Below are 17742 nucleotides of genomic sequence, written 5' to 3'. Positions count from 1 at the left end.
GTGGTCTGCTCTGGGGAAAAAAGACCTTTTGTTTCTAAGCTGGTCAGTCAGAAGAGCGTAAAAGTGACTCCACAGAAGGTCTGATGGGACTTTTCTAGTCTTGTATGTAGCGATACTGGGAACTACAGCTGCGGCTGTCAGTGGGAGCCGCTGGCTCAGTTTCCGATGCAATGGGTGGAGTACGTGACTCCAGTTGTTCTCTGCTGCGTTTCAGCATTTTGCATGGTGTTTGGAGTTGCAGCACTGATCATAGTGCCTCTGTCTGACTTCCCAGACAGTGCACTAGCTGTGCCGTAGGCAGCCTGCATAGACCTCCTTGTGCTCTCTTTGCTCTGCTTTCGTGTACTGGGTTTGAAAGGATACCCAGGCTAGTTCTGTGTCTTAACAGACCTGCATGTCACCTCCATGTCAGCTGTCTGACACCCAGCAGATGCCACCAGGAAGTGACAGGGTCCCAGTGTATTTTTTGTAACGTATTCGAAGAGGAAGTAAAAATGAAAAATGGAAATAGATGTGATGAAACATTAATGCTTCAGTTAGCTTCAGCTTTGAGCTGCCATCATTTTTCCAATTAACTGAAATCAGTACCATGGATCAATACCACTGGTTTTGAAATGATTTGCTCCTCTATGGATTCTTGCACAATCTTTCTTAACTCATTTAACTTACTTCAGGAGGGGCGTCTGCTTTTCTTCCCTGCCTTCCACCACTATCCCCAGCTACGCTGGGGTCATACATGAGACTTTACATATGAATAAAGTTTTTACTGTAGATTGTTACTCTTCCAATTATTCTTTTTGTTGTTGTTGCTGGGCTGCACACCCTTTTGGACACATTTCAGTGACCTCTTTGACATACATGCTTCCTTAAATCTGTAACAGGGTTATGGATGTTTAATGCTTCTCCCCAGAAGAGAAAGTCACACTTTCACTGTGCAGGCTTTTGCTCTGGTAGCTTTGTACACAGTAATCTTCAGCATCCGGTGACCTTTTCTAAAATAACTTTTCTAAAATAACCTACCCCTTTCTGTGGTGAGCAGGGTGCTGCAGAACTGCCCATAAATGAGGTATGGACAACATGCAGAAATTTGGCCTGATCAGAAATGCAGTGGGTGCAGTTGCAGCAGTGGGAGCTTATTGGCATTCTCGTCGATGCATTCCCTCTGATCAGAGTGCACTGTGTGTCCTCACAGGGAGTATTTTTATCTTTCGGGTTGGAGTGTCTACACCACAACTTGATTTACATGCACACGCACAAATTACTGGCTAATGATTATGTTATTCCACATCAGTTTTTCCTTGTGCAAGTTTTAAGGAGACCTGGATTCCTGCTGGTTTGGGAAGTAAGTGGGAAAGCAAACTTGTCCTGTTTCATGCTGAGATGAGTAACAGGACATGGAGTTATATGGATTCACTGCATATACTCTGAGGCTACCTACATATTTCTTTTAAGCTGAGTTTGTCCCAGGGATTTTCCTGAAAAGTGATGCCGTAGCCAGATTTTCAAATCATTGTTTAAACACCTGAGTGAATGGCCAGAGTTATTTACAGGAGGCTAATACAGGGCTGTGGCTTCGTTATGGTTGCTGAGCTTGGAGGTAGACACTTAAACTCATTTGCTATGCTGACTTAATCTGTATAGGTGAATCCCTGCTGAGCTAACAACTGACCTCAGTGAAGTTATGCCAGAAGACATACTTGGTGCTGTTTGCCTCATTTAATGCTGCAGGTATTTGCCTTAGTTTTACGTGGATAATAAATAGATGGAAAAAGGCAGAGCACTGGAATGGATAGGAATTTAGTTTACTGTTTAAACATGAGACTTCTATCAGGATTTTGGGTGTGCAGACTAATCCCACCACTGTATTAGAATTGAAGCCTGTGATGGCCTTTTTCCCTACTTGGAAAGGCATAAGGTTGTGTTAGGCATAAGGTGTCTGTGATTTACATTGGGGTCTGTTAACAACAGCTGTATAGCTTTGAGTTTTTGTACAGTCTCCAGAATGGTTCAATCCCAATTTAGTGTTTTCTGTCTTTCATGGCTGCGTTTCAACTCTTGACTCCCATGCAAAGAGCATCCTCTCTCCTCAGGCATGCATCTGTAAGAGCTTGATTTGCAAGGCAGCAGCTGTCAGTCCAATTTTGAATTTCCATTGGTCAGAAGTAAAGGGAAAAGCCCAAACAGCAGAGTGTATCTTTTTCAAACTGATGTTGCCGCTCTTCAAAATTTTAAGAGCTTTTAAATAATGTTTGGTGCTTATTATGCACTAACATTGTTAGCCATAGTAGTAGTTTGTTTGACTGGAGGCTAAAGACTGGAGGTTTAATAGAGTAACTCTTAGGCACTTTGTAGAGAAAATGGACTTGAGGGAAAAGCTTTTGTCACTGAAAACCAAAGCAGAGTGTTAGCTTTAAAACATCATATTACTGACAGAAAATGCTGGTTCTGTCATAAGGACCCTTGGAGGGAAAGGACAGAAACTGCTTGCAGGTTTTTCCAGTTTCAGTTTTCAAAGGCTGAGTTAAAAGCTGGTGGTTTATACTACCTCCTGTCTACTCTGTGCACACTGCTGTCACAGTTGTCTACCTTGGCTTTATTGTTTCTTATTTTGGTCTGGAAACAGTTCAGGGTGAGAATCTTCTTTTTCTCTTAAAATGAATACAAATTTATCTATATTTTTAAGGGAGCTGTGAATTGAGGGAGAGTAGTGTCTCTTATGAAGTCTTTAAACAGTCACTCTACTGTATCAATGAATCATAGCAAATGAATGATAATTATAATAAAGAATGAATCTTCAGTGAATCATACTTACTGTATCAGGTGAATGCATAATTGGAGAGTTTTTCAAGTGGATGCTTGACAGAAAAAAAAAAAAAGTACCAAGTGTGATCCTAGTGCCTGATTGTCTATTGTGTGGGGTTTGTTTTGTTTTCTGTTTTTCTAAGCCTGGCCAATCAACATGGCTTTAAACACAATCAGAAGTAATACAAGTGGAATTGCTTTTTTGTCTTATTACTCTTCCTTGTGCATTGTTTTTTACTTAGTCTGTGGGATTTCTGGTTTTTGATTTGTTATAGTAACCAGGAATTTCAATCCCAGACTGAGATCACATTATATGAAGTGCTGGGAAACTCAGAATACGTGAGTCTCTACTTTGGAGGAGGTGCTGTGTATTGCTGTCCATGCTGCAAGATAAGAAGTGTGATTGTTTATCATCCTAGCAGTGATCACACAGAGTCAGTCCAGTCCAGTCCTGGATATCTGCAACCTCATTTAGGAGGCTAGATGTCAAGGAAGAGGTACTTTTCTGTAGTGTGATAACTCTCCCCTGTGGTCTGTCTCTGCTGTCAGGGAGACTGAAATCCTGGTTTGTGTGCCTCCGTTACGTGCCTAAGGCTGAGACAGATGTATCTGAGGTCTCAAGTTGGCTTTACTGATGGGACAGTTCCTTGTAATTGCACTGGACAAGGTATATTCCTGTGAATGTGACTTGGAGCATCTTGTGCAAATAGTAGTTAAATGTGTTTCAATAGAAGCTCATCTTCTGTGTATCAATCTGATAAATTGCAAACTATGCTTCTGCTGTGCTATTTTTCAACAATTTAAATATGCACATTACTGTGTTAAGTAAAAGCTTGAAATAACTTCTGAATTGGTGCAATGGTTTAAAAAATTGCAGCCATTAAAAACATTGTATGTTGTTAAAGAGGTTTTCTGGAACAAACATAAAAACTGAGGTAAAAAAAGTGAAAATGTGAAATGAGCACTTACTAGTACCACTGCTTCAGTTAGAAGAAATATATGTTTTAAGCTTTTGTTTAGCATTCTCTCTCTGAGGCTGTCAAACATGGCTTCAGTAGCAAACAGTTTTCTGCACCCTGTGGGGATTTAGGTGCAATCAACCGTATTCTGTAATTACTGTTAGTGGGCTGGCCTTGGGAAGCTACGCATCACTGAGGAGGAGGAATGTTCTCTGCTTTGCTGTGCAGCAGCTAGGGAATGTAGTAATAGGAATCAGCCATGACACGTTTGCTTAATGGTGTTCTGTAGAGGTTGGAAGCGCATTGGTCTTGAGTGTAGTGGACTGGGAAGATAGTCTTGGAAACAGAGGTGAGGTGACAGCCGTGCTCCCTGATGTTTCTTCTGTTGTATTTGAGGTGTTTGGTCAGTGGTCTTGTATTGCTCTCACCAGTTAAACAAATACCTGAAGGGAGGATATAAAGAAGATGGAGACAGATTTTTTTTCAGTGGTGCCCAGTGACAGGACAAGAAGCAATGGGCACAAACTGAAACACGGGAGGTTCCCTCTGAACATCAGGAAACACTTTTTAAAAAAAAAATTTATTGTGAGGGTGACTGAGCACTGGCACAGGTTTCCCAGAGAGGCTTTGGAGTCTCCCTCCTTGGAGAGATTCAGAAGCTGTCCTGGGCGACCTGCTTGAGTGGGGAGGTTGGAGCATGTGAACTCCATGGGTCTGTCCCCACCTTAACCATTCTATGGTTTTGTAAACCTGATTGTTTTGGCTTTACCTTGTTTTGCTGAGAAACAATTCAGGTAGTATCTCACAAGCATTTAGACATACTGATTACCGCAGATTCAGAAGCATCTGAGTGGTTATTTTGTTCTTATTAAGCCTATGACACAGCTTTTGCATGCTGATGTTATCAACCCGAAAGAGCAGTTGGATTTGAAACTGAAGTTAAATGTGTGATCAAGATCAGGTACTTGCATGAAAGCTTATGCACTTAAAAATTGGGCCCCAAGTGAAATCCAAGCTGTCTGTGAGGATCCTGAGGTCTCGTCTACATGAAAGACTGTACTAATTTAACTACTCTAAGTTTAGGGATGTTTCTTTTTCCCTACATGATGAATGAGAGAGAAAGCAGTTCCGGACTCGATAGGAGTGCTGTAAGGGGAAGTGCATTTGTGCTTATGAGATGTTTAGCAGCTGTATCGTTGGAGGTTGTACAAGTAATGAAAGTGCTTTCTGGACTGACTTATTTCTTGAATTTAATTTCCTTTAGTAGGAAAGAAATGGATTAAGAAGCAAAAATTGGAATTGGATTTTTTTTTTTAAAGAATATGTAGAACTCAAGTACAACTACCAAAAATCTTGCCCTCTTCCATTACCCACAGTTGTCAGGACTGCTATTCTACTTTCCGTCCAGAGATTCAAGTAGGTTGTTAAATGAAAATGTCCCATGTCTACTTTTATCTCAGGGATAAATGGGAACTTTGCCAAGGTGAGCTGAAAGTAAAATTTGTGAGTAGCATCTGTTGTAAAGGAATGTATCAAAAGAACTGGTTTGTTTGGGTTTTTTTGCTCCCTAGGAAATTACTACCTCAACATGCAAATTAGATGTTGAAATTTTATTGGAGACAACGTAAATTAACATGCTGTGATGTTTGAGAGCCACAGTGGCAATATGGAAGAGCCTGAGTGAGAAAAGTTTAGCAGGAAATAAGTTACTGTGGTTCATAATTATATGTTACAGATAATTGTAGGTGGTTTAAATGTGGAAACCACCAAGGTGGCTGTCATTTCTGATATCATGGGAAGGAAATGTTTGTGTTCATGAGGGTGTTGTGAAAACAAAGTCCATAGTGAATGCAACAGTGGCTTGGTAGTGCTTACTGACAGCTGAAACCCTCATGGCTTTAGAGAACTGTTAAAAGATTAGCAAGCACCCTGAGCCGGTGGAGAGGGGATGGGATCCTCCTTCCATGATCCATGGAGCTTGGCTCTACCCTTTCCACTGAGACATGGAGACCGGGTCCTGTTACACAGGATCTGAGGATACTTGGTTTCTTGAAGAATTGAGGTCTATCCTCTTGGGTTCTTCTGCTCCGAATTAATCTGTGTTGGACAGCCAAAATTTCAAGTGATGAATGCAGTCCTTCAGAAAAGTTTTGTACCAAGTTTATCTGGATTTCTTTTGTCGTTCTCTTGAGAATTTTTTTTTTTTAAAACTGTGCTTTGTTCCCTCCAGCCAAATGAAGATCAGATTTTTTTCACAATCCAGTTGAAAATTTCTGTAGTGAAACATTGATTTTTTTAAAAAATATGTTTTTCTTGGTGCCAGGAGACTTCCTTGATGAATAGCTTGCATTCTGAATCCTTTAATTCTATATTCTAGTTCAGTTCTGGTATGCAGAAATGGACTACAGTCATATACATCTTGATCGCAATGAATTTTTATTTGATGAAGAAAATCATGCTGAAAGTGCCATTGTTACAATCAGATACAAACCAGTGAATCATCCAGATGCTTAAAGTGCCTTACTCCTCAGTGATTTCTGTAGTGGTTTTGATGTTATTTGCTGACTTTGTCATAGTAGTATCTCAAAATCTGTTAGGTAAAACCAAACAGTAGCAGACAGTTTCTTCACAGAACTGGCTGTCTTCAGCAGAGGAACCAAATCAAAATTGAGGTGAGAAGGCATATGCCATGAAATGGAGGGAACTGACCCACATATTGTAGGTGTTGCATTAATCCTGTAACTTTTAGTATTTGTTCTTTGAAGGTGGATTTTTGCAAGGGCACTAGATATCAGAAAAGGCAAAGAAGAAAAGGAAGGAAGAATGAGTGGGTCCTTCTGGTCTTAAATCTTAAGCTTTCGCTGTAGAATTACGGAAGTGCAAGACCACATTGAATGGGACTTCACCAATCCAGTGGAAATATAGCTGATGGGCAGAACAAAAGTCAGAGAATCTTTAAAATCATGATAAGACAAATCCTGAAAATCATTATCCAAAATGCCAAATACTTTCTTCTTCTGGTTTGTTTTCATTTGTTCTTTTTCCTAGTCTTTCCTGGCTTTGGGTAACTGCATTTGTGGTGCCTGACTATAGGCATAAAGTTATACAGCTTTAAAAAGTGCAGAGAAACCAGCTTCTAAAAGTCAGGCCCCTAAATGTCTCTTCAAAACAAATTATCTGCTGCCATAAGAGGATATTTTTTTGTTGTGGCATTCTTGTTTGTTTGTTTCTGCACATGTACCCTCTGGCTTCTTGTGGAGTCACTGAATTCTCAGAGTACATGAAAATCAGACTCTTCAGTTTTTAGTCTTGGAAGAGCAATCATCAGTACAGACATCTGGTTTGGAAATTCTGAGCGGAATTTTCTCAGTGTGAAATTTATGTTCAGTATGGGAGTGTCTGCATATGCAGGACCACAAAATGCATTAACTGTGTGTTGCCAATGAAGTCTATCTGTTTTGGTTTGGATATTCCCATGGTTTAATAAACATCCATAGCAGAGAAACTCGGTTTCGGTTACAGATACCTGATTGACCAGGGTAGCTGAGCAAGAAGCTGTTTTCTTGCTGAGGAAAACTCTGAACACTCTTGAGATGCTTGAGGCAGTCCTTTGCCTTCTCGCCATTCTCTCTGTCTCACTCTTGTTCTCATGCTCTGTGGGCCTGTCTCTCATTTGTAGGTTCTTCATAGATTTCCAAGTTTACTGCCTTCCTTCTGACTGCTCATAGATCTTAAAAGCCTGTGATCAGGAAGTCTGGGATTCTACACAAGACTGGAAAAGAGTATTTTACTCAGGAATTTTTCTACTGAGAGTAGTGGTATTATATTTTGTTTTTCAGATCTAGCAGCTCCAAAGGTGAGGCAGATTACTTTCTCCTTCCACTCTTCTCTAGCATATGGACTCTTATCCAAAGACTGAATTTTGCAAATTGTCCCTTTCCCATCTGTCACTCTGGCATTTTTTGTGGTGCTTCCCATTTGCGTGCATTGAAATTTTGGAATTCCTGCTCTTCCAAGCATTGACCAAATGCAGACTTTTATTCAATAAAAGTTCAGAATAGTGTTCTTTCTGCCACTATTTTGATGACTATAGTGATGAGCTTTAGGATATGTATATGTATTTGAATGAAGGGACTGCAAGGTGGTGTTTGGTAAGGAATAATTCAGTTTGCTGTTCCCTATCATTAATAAAAGGTTCCAGAAATCTGTAACAGTAAATGTAATGATCTGTATGCATTCTCTGTTAACTGCCAAATACCACTGGACACGTTCCCAATACACACTGTACTCTTGTAATGAACACTGACTCCTTAATAACCAATTATTTTGAATGTTTCTAGTTTTGGTTGAGGGTTTTTTTTAGCTATTAAAATGCTTTTAACTGATTTTTTTACTCTATTCTTGGCCAAGCTAAAGTCTCCTTCCTCCTGCCACCTTTCATTCATATTTCTGATTGGTTCAGCTATAGATGGAGTAAAAGTAGAAGAGAACGCTGTGACCTAGTGGCATGTTTCCCCCAGAATAATGTAGAAGGATGCCTCCCCTGCTTGAGCTGCTCTTTTACTACTGGAAGGAGAGTGTTTTTGTGGACAGGGCCTTGGGATATTAGGTTTTCCGGTCTAGTATCATCTGGAGCCATGAATAAAACTGAGGACACTATTCTGGTTGGTAATGAGGGTCCTTTCTACAATAGCTGTAGTGTTGTTATGGATATGGTGGATTTGATCCCTGGTTTCCCACTGATTTGGGGGAGACCTTACTGTTAATATAAGGAATATATTTCACTACTACTTTCTAGTGTTGGGTTGCTGTAGATGTAAAGAAAACTGATATAGTTAGGCAGGTCTGGTTTACTAAGTACAAATGAGTTTGAGTTAGATAATCCATTGGGACCATCTAAGCTGTCATGACTGTATCTGTTACTGTACCTATTCTAATGTGGTTTTCTCTTCCTGCCTTCAAACGGCAAGCTTCAAATGAAAGCCCCAGGCTCCAGCAAAACAAAGCTGTCTGATGAAAACAGCTCAGTGAGTGAGAATTCAGTAGTTTGTCTGTAAATCTATGAGCCAAATAGGATGGCACTTCTTTTAGAAGTGAAATTGAATTTAAATAGGAGCTACTGTCATGTCCCGGGGAAATTCAGCTTCATGTCTTAGAAACAGTGTATGTTTTGAGTGTTGGAACTGAACAGCCTGGTGAATTCAACAGGGAAGAATTTATCTTTTCAAGTCGCTGCATTAGCTGAAAGTGGTGGCAGCTTACCTTTAACAAGAACTTGTTTTAATCACTTTTGATAGGTGGAAGCGACAGGTGTAAGTTTTGTGCCTCCCTGAGAATTCTGGCTGTTGAGACTGAAGTACGTGCACTGACCAAAATGACCCCCCTGAGACATCTACTTTTTATTTAAGCCTGTATTTTTTTTCTTTAAGCCTGGAGCAGAGGTGAGCATTCCCGCTGGTTAACGTGAGTCTCTCTGTACTTCCAGCTGGCCCGCGCCGATTCAGTGGTGCTCAGTGGCACATGCAGAACGTCCTCAAAGACTCTGTGGAGAGCTCCGATGATGAGTTCTTCGATGCGCGAGGTCAGTACACGTTTTTGTCTTCCCCTCCCCATCCTTTCTGCAGTTTTGCAGCATGTAACTAAGCTCCTGTGGGGATGAACTCACAATGTTGTCCTCATCAGACTGAGATCTGAAAAACCCCATCAGATCATTTCTCAAGGATTTGTGAATGGCCCTAAAGTTTATGGGAGATGGTTGGAGTGCTGGGGTGGACGAGCAAGCTGCCGTGAGCTGGATCTGGCGTCAGCAGGACAGAGCTCCATGAGGCCTCTTAGGCCCAGCCTGCTCACAGGTCAAACGTGATCTTACAGTTGCGGTGCTCTTGTTACCGTTCCTGATGAAGGACACCAGTGTCTGTGTTAATGATGGCCAACTTGTAAAACCAGTGGTCTAGATTCTCCACTCTGGCAAAATTTTCACTAAAGTAACTGGGACCTCTGTTTGTTCAAGAAGAAGCAATACCTGAATGCTTGTGGATTTAATCAGGAGAATCCAAAATGCAACACTCCCCACAACATCTGATGAGACCCTGAATCTTGGCACGCTCTCCAGCATGCCAGGTTTTGTTCTGAAGTGGGAGTAGTTTGTAGGTCATGTGCACACACAACCTCTCGCCTGCAGTGGGAGACGGGGCCTCTCTTTTTGGTTTTGTTTGCAGAGGCTAATCCTAATGCTTTTCTGACATGTTTCATTTGTTCTTCCAAAGAGAATAACCGGCGAGGGAGTATTAATGCTGTTACTGTGAAATCCATCTAGGATCTTTCAGAGTTTAGGCAGCTGCGGTCAGTCTGAGTTGTCCTCCTGTCCCCATGTTACCTGGAAGTCAGGAGTGAAGGGTGATGGAATAAACTTGTTGAATGTCCTTTGGCTTTTGTAGCAAACTGTATTCTTTAGGTACAGAACAGCCCCGATGGCTTTGAGCAACCCGATATAGTGGAAGATGTCCCTGCCCATGGCAGGAGGGGTTGGAACAGATGATCTTTAAAGGTCTCTTACAACCCAAACAATTCTATGATTCTATGAAAAGGAGAGGGATTCCTCTCCCCCCAAATATTTGTTTAGACTTCTTTCCTAGTTTAAAGTAAACCTAATCCAAAGTGGAAAACTCACCTGTCTCATTAGAAACTTGGCTTGGGTTTGGATGTACTTTTTATTTTTGGTTTGGCTCCTTCATTAACAGCACATTCAGCAGACATTCTGCTGATGTCTAAGTGCAAAAACATTTCCATGGCTAAGATTGTCACCGAGTTTCTTCCTCTGTTGATATTTATGGTACAGAGAGAAAATCCCCTTCCTTCCTAGTATTCTGTTCTTGGATGAGGCCTGTTTCTGAGAAAATCTGTTTTCTTTTATAGTACTGCAGTAACTTCGGCCTCGTTGCTATGTGTGGATTTGATGTCTAGAGATGCAGTGTGGTATTGCAAATGGCAGTTGGTGTTTTTAAGAGAGTATTTGGCATTAAATGTCTGCTGTCTTGCAGTGCACTTAATTTTTCAAAATTTTCTTTGTGGGTTGAATTGTTGCATGGTTGGCAACTGACTCTTGTGTTTTCATGCTGGCATAAGCCTGGGTTGAAATTCAGCATGAAGGAGTTGCTAGTCAGGAGCTTTTTAGTTGCTCTAAAAATACAAGGGTAGGAGGCAGGCAGGAAAAATGAAACAGCTTTTGTGGGAGGATCTGCTCTGCTCTGAATGATTTGGAAGCTCTGAAGCAACTTCACTAATAACTCACTGATTTATTTCTGTAATACTTTCCTAAGCAAACTGTTTTTGCAGAGACATAACTAATATTAATCAGATTATTATTGTGTATTATTCAAAGTACAGGTTTGGATCCAGGATGCCTTGACTTCAGTGTGTCTGCCAGTTGCTCTGACAAGGATGCTGACTTTATCTGATGGTGGACCACTTATTTTCCATTTTCCTTTCTGTAAATTGCCTTCCGTAGCTATAAAATTTATGACAACTTTAAACTTGAAAGACAAGCTGCTTACATGAGTTAGATAATTTTTTTTTATTGCCTCCTTCTCACCCCCTCCAGTATTCAACAGCCTCAATCAAACAGGGGAAGAAAAGTTTTCAAAATAAAGTGGAATTTGAAAACTTGGCACAAAATTCTGGCCTCGCCTAGAATGCTACAGCTGTCCATTGAAATCAGGCAGTTCTAAATGGAGATGAATATTGGAATAATGTTTTTATGAAAATGAAATGATTTCTGTTTGGTTGATCAGGTATAGCAAGATGAAACTACTAGATGTAGTTTATTCTGGAAGTCTGCTGAAATGATTTAATGGATCCTGCTGTATCTAGAATCTGTGAAATTGACTGTGGACTTCATGTTCTTTCAGAAACATGCTTGCATCCTCTTGACTTACCCCAGCTAGAAGCAAGTCCCTGGCTGTACAAGTATGCTATGGCCACTGTGCAGAAAGAGATGCAGATGTTCTTTCTAACTTAATTTGAAGAGATGGCCTATGGTACGTTTCTTTGTTGGTTAGGTTTTGGGTTGGTTTTTTTTTTTTTTTGGGGGGGTGGTTTTTTCGTTTTGTTTTGTTTTTAAAAAGAAGCCATTCTTAAGTACATTCTGGGGAACAAAATTCCCTCATTTGTTGCCTGTGTTAACAAGGTGTGTGTTCAGAGCCTTTTTGAAGCCTGAGACATGAGATATGCATCAAATACAAGTTTTCTTCCTTGTTCTTGTGCAGTTAGGTGTTCAATAATAACTACTTGGCTGGTGTAGAGGGTTCTGTATCTGAGAATCAAGAAGCAATCCACAGAAGAGTGAAGAAATAAGTGACCCACAAAGGTAAATAAATGAGAGGTTTTAAAAAATTTGTAGGTAGACTGAGGCACAAAGCCGGACTGTATGTTGTCAGATGTCACAATGCCAGCCCATGCCCAGCCTGAAATCAGATCAGATCTATACTTCTGAGCTAGGATTTAGCAACCCGTCTCTATTTGGAGAGAGATTTGAGAGCTCTGAGCTCTGTGTGTGTGCATGCACATGAATGCATGTTTCAGAAAACACATTGCTGAACACTGATTATTTTATCCTTGTTCTGAACCAAATGGCTATCTTATCTGAAAGAGACTTTTAGCACAGGGATGTTCCAGCTGTCTGCACAGAGAGAGGAAAGAAATACGGATGTTATAAGCTGATTTGTCCCTTGTAATCTTTATTGTCAGTGGGTAGGCCCACAGAGACTGCAGCTGGTACTCCCATGATCCTTACACCTAGATTTTTTTTATTTCTCTTTCCCAGGATGGGTGTTTCATTATCGTGGGAATTGACCATCAGATTGAGTGCTGTAAATTGCCACAGGTACAAAGCTGCTGTGGATTTATAATTGAGGTTTTGGGGGAGAGGCTGTGTGTGGCATATATATAGAGATAAATATTTTATTTGCTTTTTTTAACCATAAGAATGGCAGCTAATCATCTTGTGTTTTGGAGGCAAAACCAAAATCTCAAGGTATTTGTGTCATGTCTCATGAAAATCCATGCCCTTGATATCCATGTCAGTCTGTGGAAGTCTTGCACTGAGAGAACCAGTAGACAATAAATTGATTCACCAATACAGAAAAGCTTTCTACATTCTTGTTGATCAGGTCTCCAAGGTTGGTTTGGCTTTGCTGGCCAGTAGGAAGTCTGCCCTTCGGGGAAGGGGCTTTAGCTACAGCGGAGTTGCATGCTTCTGCAGCTGAAGTGCAATGCCCTGTGACACACGTGAGAATCAGTGTTGAAGATACTGTTGTTCACTGCAGGTACTCGAGGTGAATGTTTGACACTGTGAAGAGCTGTCACTGTAGGGAGAAAGCACAGTGTTAAATAAGAGGATGACTACTGTGCCTAAGTTTGACTTGCTGCATCTCTCCTAGTGCCTAGTCCACAAGACTAGCAATAGGGAGTTAGGGTTGAATATTGTTACTCGACAGACTAGGACCAAAGATAATTGTGGACAGTATCAAATTACGGGCAGTAACAACAGCTGAAAGGAATCACCAGGACACTGTAGTTTATTGCTCTTCTGAATTTGCCACTGTTTAAAGCTCTTGAATTTTTTTTCTTGGCACTTTACTACTGTGATAGTGCTGCCCCATGTGCATTGAGTTCTGCTAAAAGGCTCTGCTTTACCCAGTACTACATGCTTCATGGTCTGAAAACCTGCAGTTAATGCTGCTTTGGCTCTTGGCTGGAAGGTGGGAAGAGAGCTTCAGCTACTGAAAATTGTTGCTGAATTCACACCAAAGGGCAGGTGGACAGTTGCTGCACAGCACGACAACGAAGCATAAAATACAAGGCTGTTCAGTGTGAATTGTTTCGGGTTTCTTTTTTTTTCTTTTTTTTTTTTTTTTTTTTTTCTTCTATCTTCAGGCAGAACTGTGTGCTATGTATGCAAGTAGTTTTTCGTGGTATGTATTTACAACTTGGGTAAATGCTGCACTGAGTGGCAAATAGGCTACTTTGGGCTTCTGAAGGGGCATTAAGTCTGTGTACTGCCACAAGCTGTCAGGAACAGGGACCATCTGCCAGCTGCTGTCAAGTGGACCAGGAAAAGACTTAGAAGTGCTTACAAGCTGTTGATATGAATGGGAGGTTCTGTGCTTTCTTGAGAAGGAATGGCCTGTAGGCTTTTGTGTGGGGCGCTGCTCTGAAAGGGCAATGAGGGCGATGTGAAATTGTTATAATTTCATCATGTTTCTAGGACTATGACTTTTCTAGAAAATAAGGTTGAAGAAGAGCCAAGCTGAGGGAAGAGTCATGTGCATTCGGATGTGTATCTTCCAGTACGTTAATAAATAATAATAAAACCCTCTAATGTCCCCTTAAACTGATACTCCCTGATAGCTGACACTGGAGAGCATGAAGCAAAAGTTGATAATGAGGAGAGATCTCAGCAGCATGTACCGTCATTGCGGTGAGACTGTCTTTGCTGGTCAGGCCGCTAAAAGGTGATGTGTTTACCACTCGAGATCCCTGGTGATGTAAATAGCAGCCATATATAGTCATGGGAGAAGCATCATTTGGCTTTAGCAACAGGAGATCTAAGAGCAAAACGAGAGTAGGAAACTGGCTGACGGGAGTCTCAGTCTGAGGTCTGCCATGGTTTGAGCCCAGGGAGGTCTGAGCACCATCCAGCCATTCCCCCACCCCTTCTCCCCCAGTCCTGGGAAGGAGAAAATGAAGCAAAAGGCTGGGGAATGGAGATAAGGACAAGGAGGGATGATTCACCCATTCCAGTCGCTGCATGCCTCTCCCCTCCCGTGGTCAGTGTACTGCTTCCTGAACAGGCTGTGGGCATGTAACAGTTGCTGTGAAGCTCTTCTCGCTGAGCCCATGTACTGCAAACTAGGTTGTGTTCACGCTCCTAAATGAACAGTTCCAATTATTCTTTTTTATAATCTAGTCTCCGAACATGAGTATGAAGACAAATTTTTTTCTTGTCATAGCCCTGTTACCTTGATTAATTTTGTTCTTGGTATGTTGATTTTGTAACATTGCTCTCCTTACTTCCCTGCCTTTTGGGGGAGTTTGTGCGCTGTTGACAAGTCCGGCAACTTGCAGCTCTAATTTCAGCACAGAGCCTACTGGCTGGAGCAGCTGGCAGAGCAGAGCACAAGGAGTAATCCATGCATTTGGAAGTTAAAACAAAGTCAGTGTATCTACCTTCCACCTACATACTTACCATGAACCTATCCATGCCCTGTGGACTGACAGAAGTGTTCCCTACAGCATTTGAGCTCTGGTACAAGTTCTCATTCAGTAAATGCTTTCCTCATACGGTCTCACAAAGTTGGCAGGATGTCCCTTCCAGGAGCAGAAAGACTTTAAAGGTACAACTGGGGAAAAATATGGAGAAGGCATGGCAAAACTGATCATGTTGGAGCACCCTCTATGAGAGAAGGGTGTGATTGTCTGGTTTTGACTGGTCCCATTTGGGCACTGGACTCTTTACTGGAGGCAGAGTGAGGTGGTGGGTAAAACCCAGATGGACTGTGGGTACATGTGGTCTATTTTAGGGCACTCATTTTCTGAGTCATATAAAACTATTAATTTTATTTCTAGGGTTTTGTTTTTCTAGTTGTAAACAATGAGAAATCTTTTCTGTCAGGTGGCTGGAAATGACAGTGGTATTTAAGAGGAAGCTGTTGATGATGGTTATTATTAAAGTACCTGGAAGGTAATTTCAGGCTTTTTGTGGACTCCCTGAGAAGAAGCAAAGTTAACACTTGATATCACGTTTGTGATAAGATGCAGATGGTAGTATTGCTGTTTGCAGGGGATCCCGCAGCCACTTTCTGACCTCCTTTAAATTCAAATGAACTCTGACTTCAGCAGTTCTTCTGGATTTAAACTAGTCCAGCAGATGAGAATCTGACCTATCAGAAACATACCTTCTTCATCATTTTTTGTCAGTGCATTAGGCTTCTGATTTAGAATGCGAGGGCTCTTTTTTTTTTTTTTGATTTCTTGCTTCCTGTGTGTTTAAGTGTAGCAGATGCTATAGTCAAAAGCCTGCTGACAGCTTTGCTAAAGATTGGAGAGGTGGTGTGGAATACAGCTGCCTCATTTTCTCCAGCTGAGTTTATTTAGTCTGCATAAAAACTTTTGTCATTAGTTTTGCTTTTTTAAAACGAGCCTTTTGGCACTGTCTTCTGTATTACTTTATTCTTACAAAGCTGAAGCCACTAGATATGTGGTATATAAGCCAGACTCTGTGTGTGCTTTCTCAAGATTCTTATTCATGAAAGAGGCAATGGTAGCTCTCTGCTAATTAAGAGCTGCTCTTAATTTGCTGCACTTTCCTCTCCTGAAAATAGATCCACTAGTCTCATTTATTTAATTTTAAAATACTCTACTGAGCAACTTGGAAATGCTGCCAGTGAGCTGAAGTGGAAGACTGGGAGGTCTAAAGACTCCTCAGTGTGGTTGTGCTCTAACAATGTGATGCAGAATTCTGTTGTGCTTAGCAAAAAGCCTTTCAAGGTGCGAGGATGCTGACCCTCATTCACTAAAGCACATGAATTTTAAGAAAAGGCTGTGTTGCAAAGATGGCTCGTGAGTGGCTTAATGTCAAGATATCTTTCCTGCCTCAGTTTTTAGTGGGTGTCATTGCTGCCCCACCCACAGTTTAGACATCAGTGGCAGGCACTTATGTAAGCATGTTATTTTCTGCGTGATACCTTCATCGCTGATGACATGTGGTTTATCATTGGTCTGGGAGAGACCCGAGTACTCGATGCTGCCAGCAGTGCTCTTGCCCCTGTGGAATCAGAAGAGCTCTTTGTCCCTGGGGTTTGTAGTATGTTGTTTCTATGGACTCCACTCGCAGTCTGCCATCTCCTTCTCTGTAACGGGACTTTCCAAGAGAAAAATAGAGGTATTAGAGTTCCAGATATTTCTGTGCAAACTGTATGCAAGTTTTCTTAACCTCCCTGATCATAAATCTTTCTTAGCTGTTGCCTAAAACAGAAAGTGTCTGTTCTTGGTTACAGACACTTAGCTGTGTACTTTAAAGCCCGTGAAGTGTCTTTTGTCAGATGGCACATTTGATGCTGGAATTGAGTTGTTCCCTAGCAGACATTGTCATATCGTGACAATACCAGTTTGATGCTTCCAAAATTTATTTTAAATACCTTTATTGTTGATCAGTGCAAAGTGCTGTGAGTTTATCCTGAGTGTCATCACTTCTTGTAACGTGTGGTATGGTTTCCATTTTGTTTAGTGCAGATGATGATACTAATGTATGAGCAGTAATTTATTACTGCACCAGATTCACACAGCGCTTCAGAAATGTGAGAAAAGATACCTTCTTCCAGAGTTCATGCATGTTAAAGGAACCTCATGGTTCACTGAAGTTAGTCTAGATTCTGTTTGAGTGAAAAACCCCGCTAAAACTTTAAAAAAAAAAAATCAACACTGACTGCTTAGGTACTGTAAATTTGAGGTGTGTGTTTTGAATCTGTTTTTTTAAAGTCTATTTATTCAGAGTAATCAGGCTCTTGGAAATCAAGAATACCAAATGTTACATAAAATGAGAACACTTACATTGGAAAGGTGAGGACAAAAGAAAGGAAATTTTAATTTTTGTTTTTGAAAAGCATCCCATGGTCCCATCAAGCCCTTCTTCATGCTTGAGCATATGCTCTACATTTCTGTCAAACTGAAGTGATTCAAAGGCTTGTACAACCTTCCCTCCCAAAACCTCGCTCACTTTGCGCTTGCCTAGAATAAGACATAGCAGGAATTGCTCAGGCCCAACTGAACTGGCCTCATTTTTTTGTCGATAATTGTCAGTAACAGTTCTGGACCTTGTATGCTTATTCCACGTGCAAGCCAACGCTGCTTAGCTGCGTGGCTACTGCAGTGGCAACTTTAGCAAGAACATATAATGTTACTGGATTTTGGAATGGAGAAGACA

At 41.1% G+C, this 17742-nt stretch overlaps 1 protein-coding gene across 5 annotated transcripts in view; it reads left to right on the top strand.

Annotated features, from left to right (window-relative positions):
* The window catches only part of PITPNM3 (PITPNM family member 3), a 103442-nt gene that overhangs the window by 12287 nt on the left and 73413 nt on the right, over positions 1 to 17742 (top strand). For 4 of the 5 annotated variants that reach the window (XM_074922505.1, XM_074922508.1, XM_074922504.1 and 1 more), the window contains exon 2: positions 9247 to 9342. In XM_074922505.1, the coding sequence (XP_074778606.1) occupies positions 9247 to 9342 (96 nt within the window). Of the gene's footprint in view, positions 1 to 9088; positions 9118 to 9246; positions 9343 to 17742 lie in introns of those variants that run through there. The other variant, XM_074922506.1, reaches the window with a different exon arrangement.

The sequence above is a fragment of the Athene noctua genome, chromosome 19, assembly GCF_965140245.1.
Source record: "Athene noctua chromosome 19, bAthNoc1.hap1.1, whole genome shotgun sequence".
NCBI classification, from domain to species: domain Eukaryota; kingdom Metazoa; phylum Chordata; class Aves; order Strigiformes; family Strigidae; genus Athene; species Athene noctua.
Note: the sequence above shows the minus strand (reverse complement) of the source record. Positions and strands in the feature narration are given on the sequence as shown.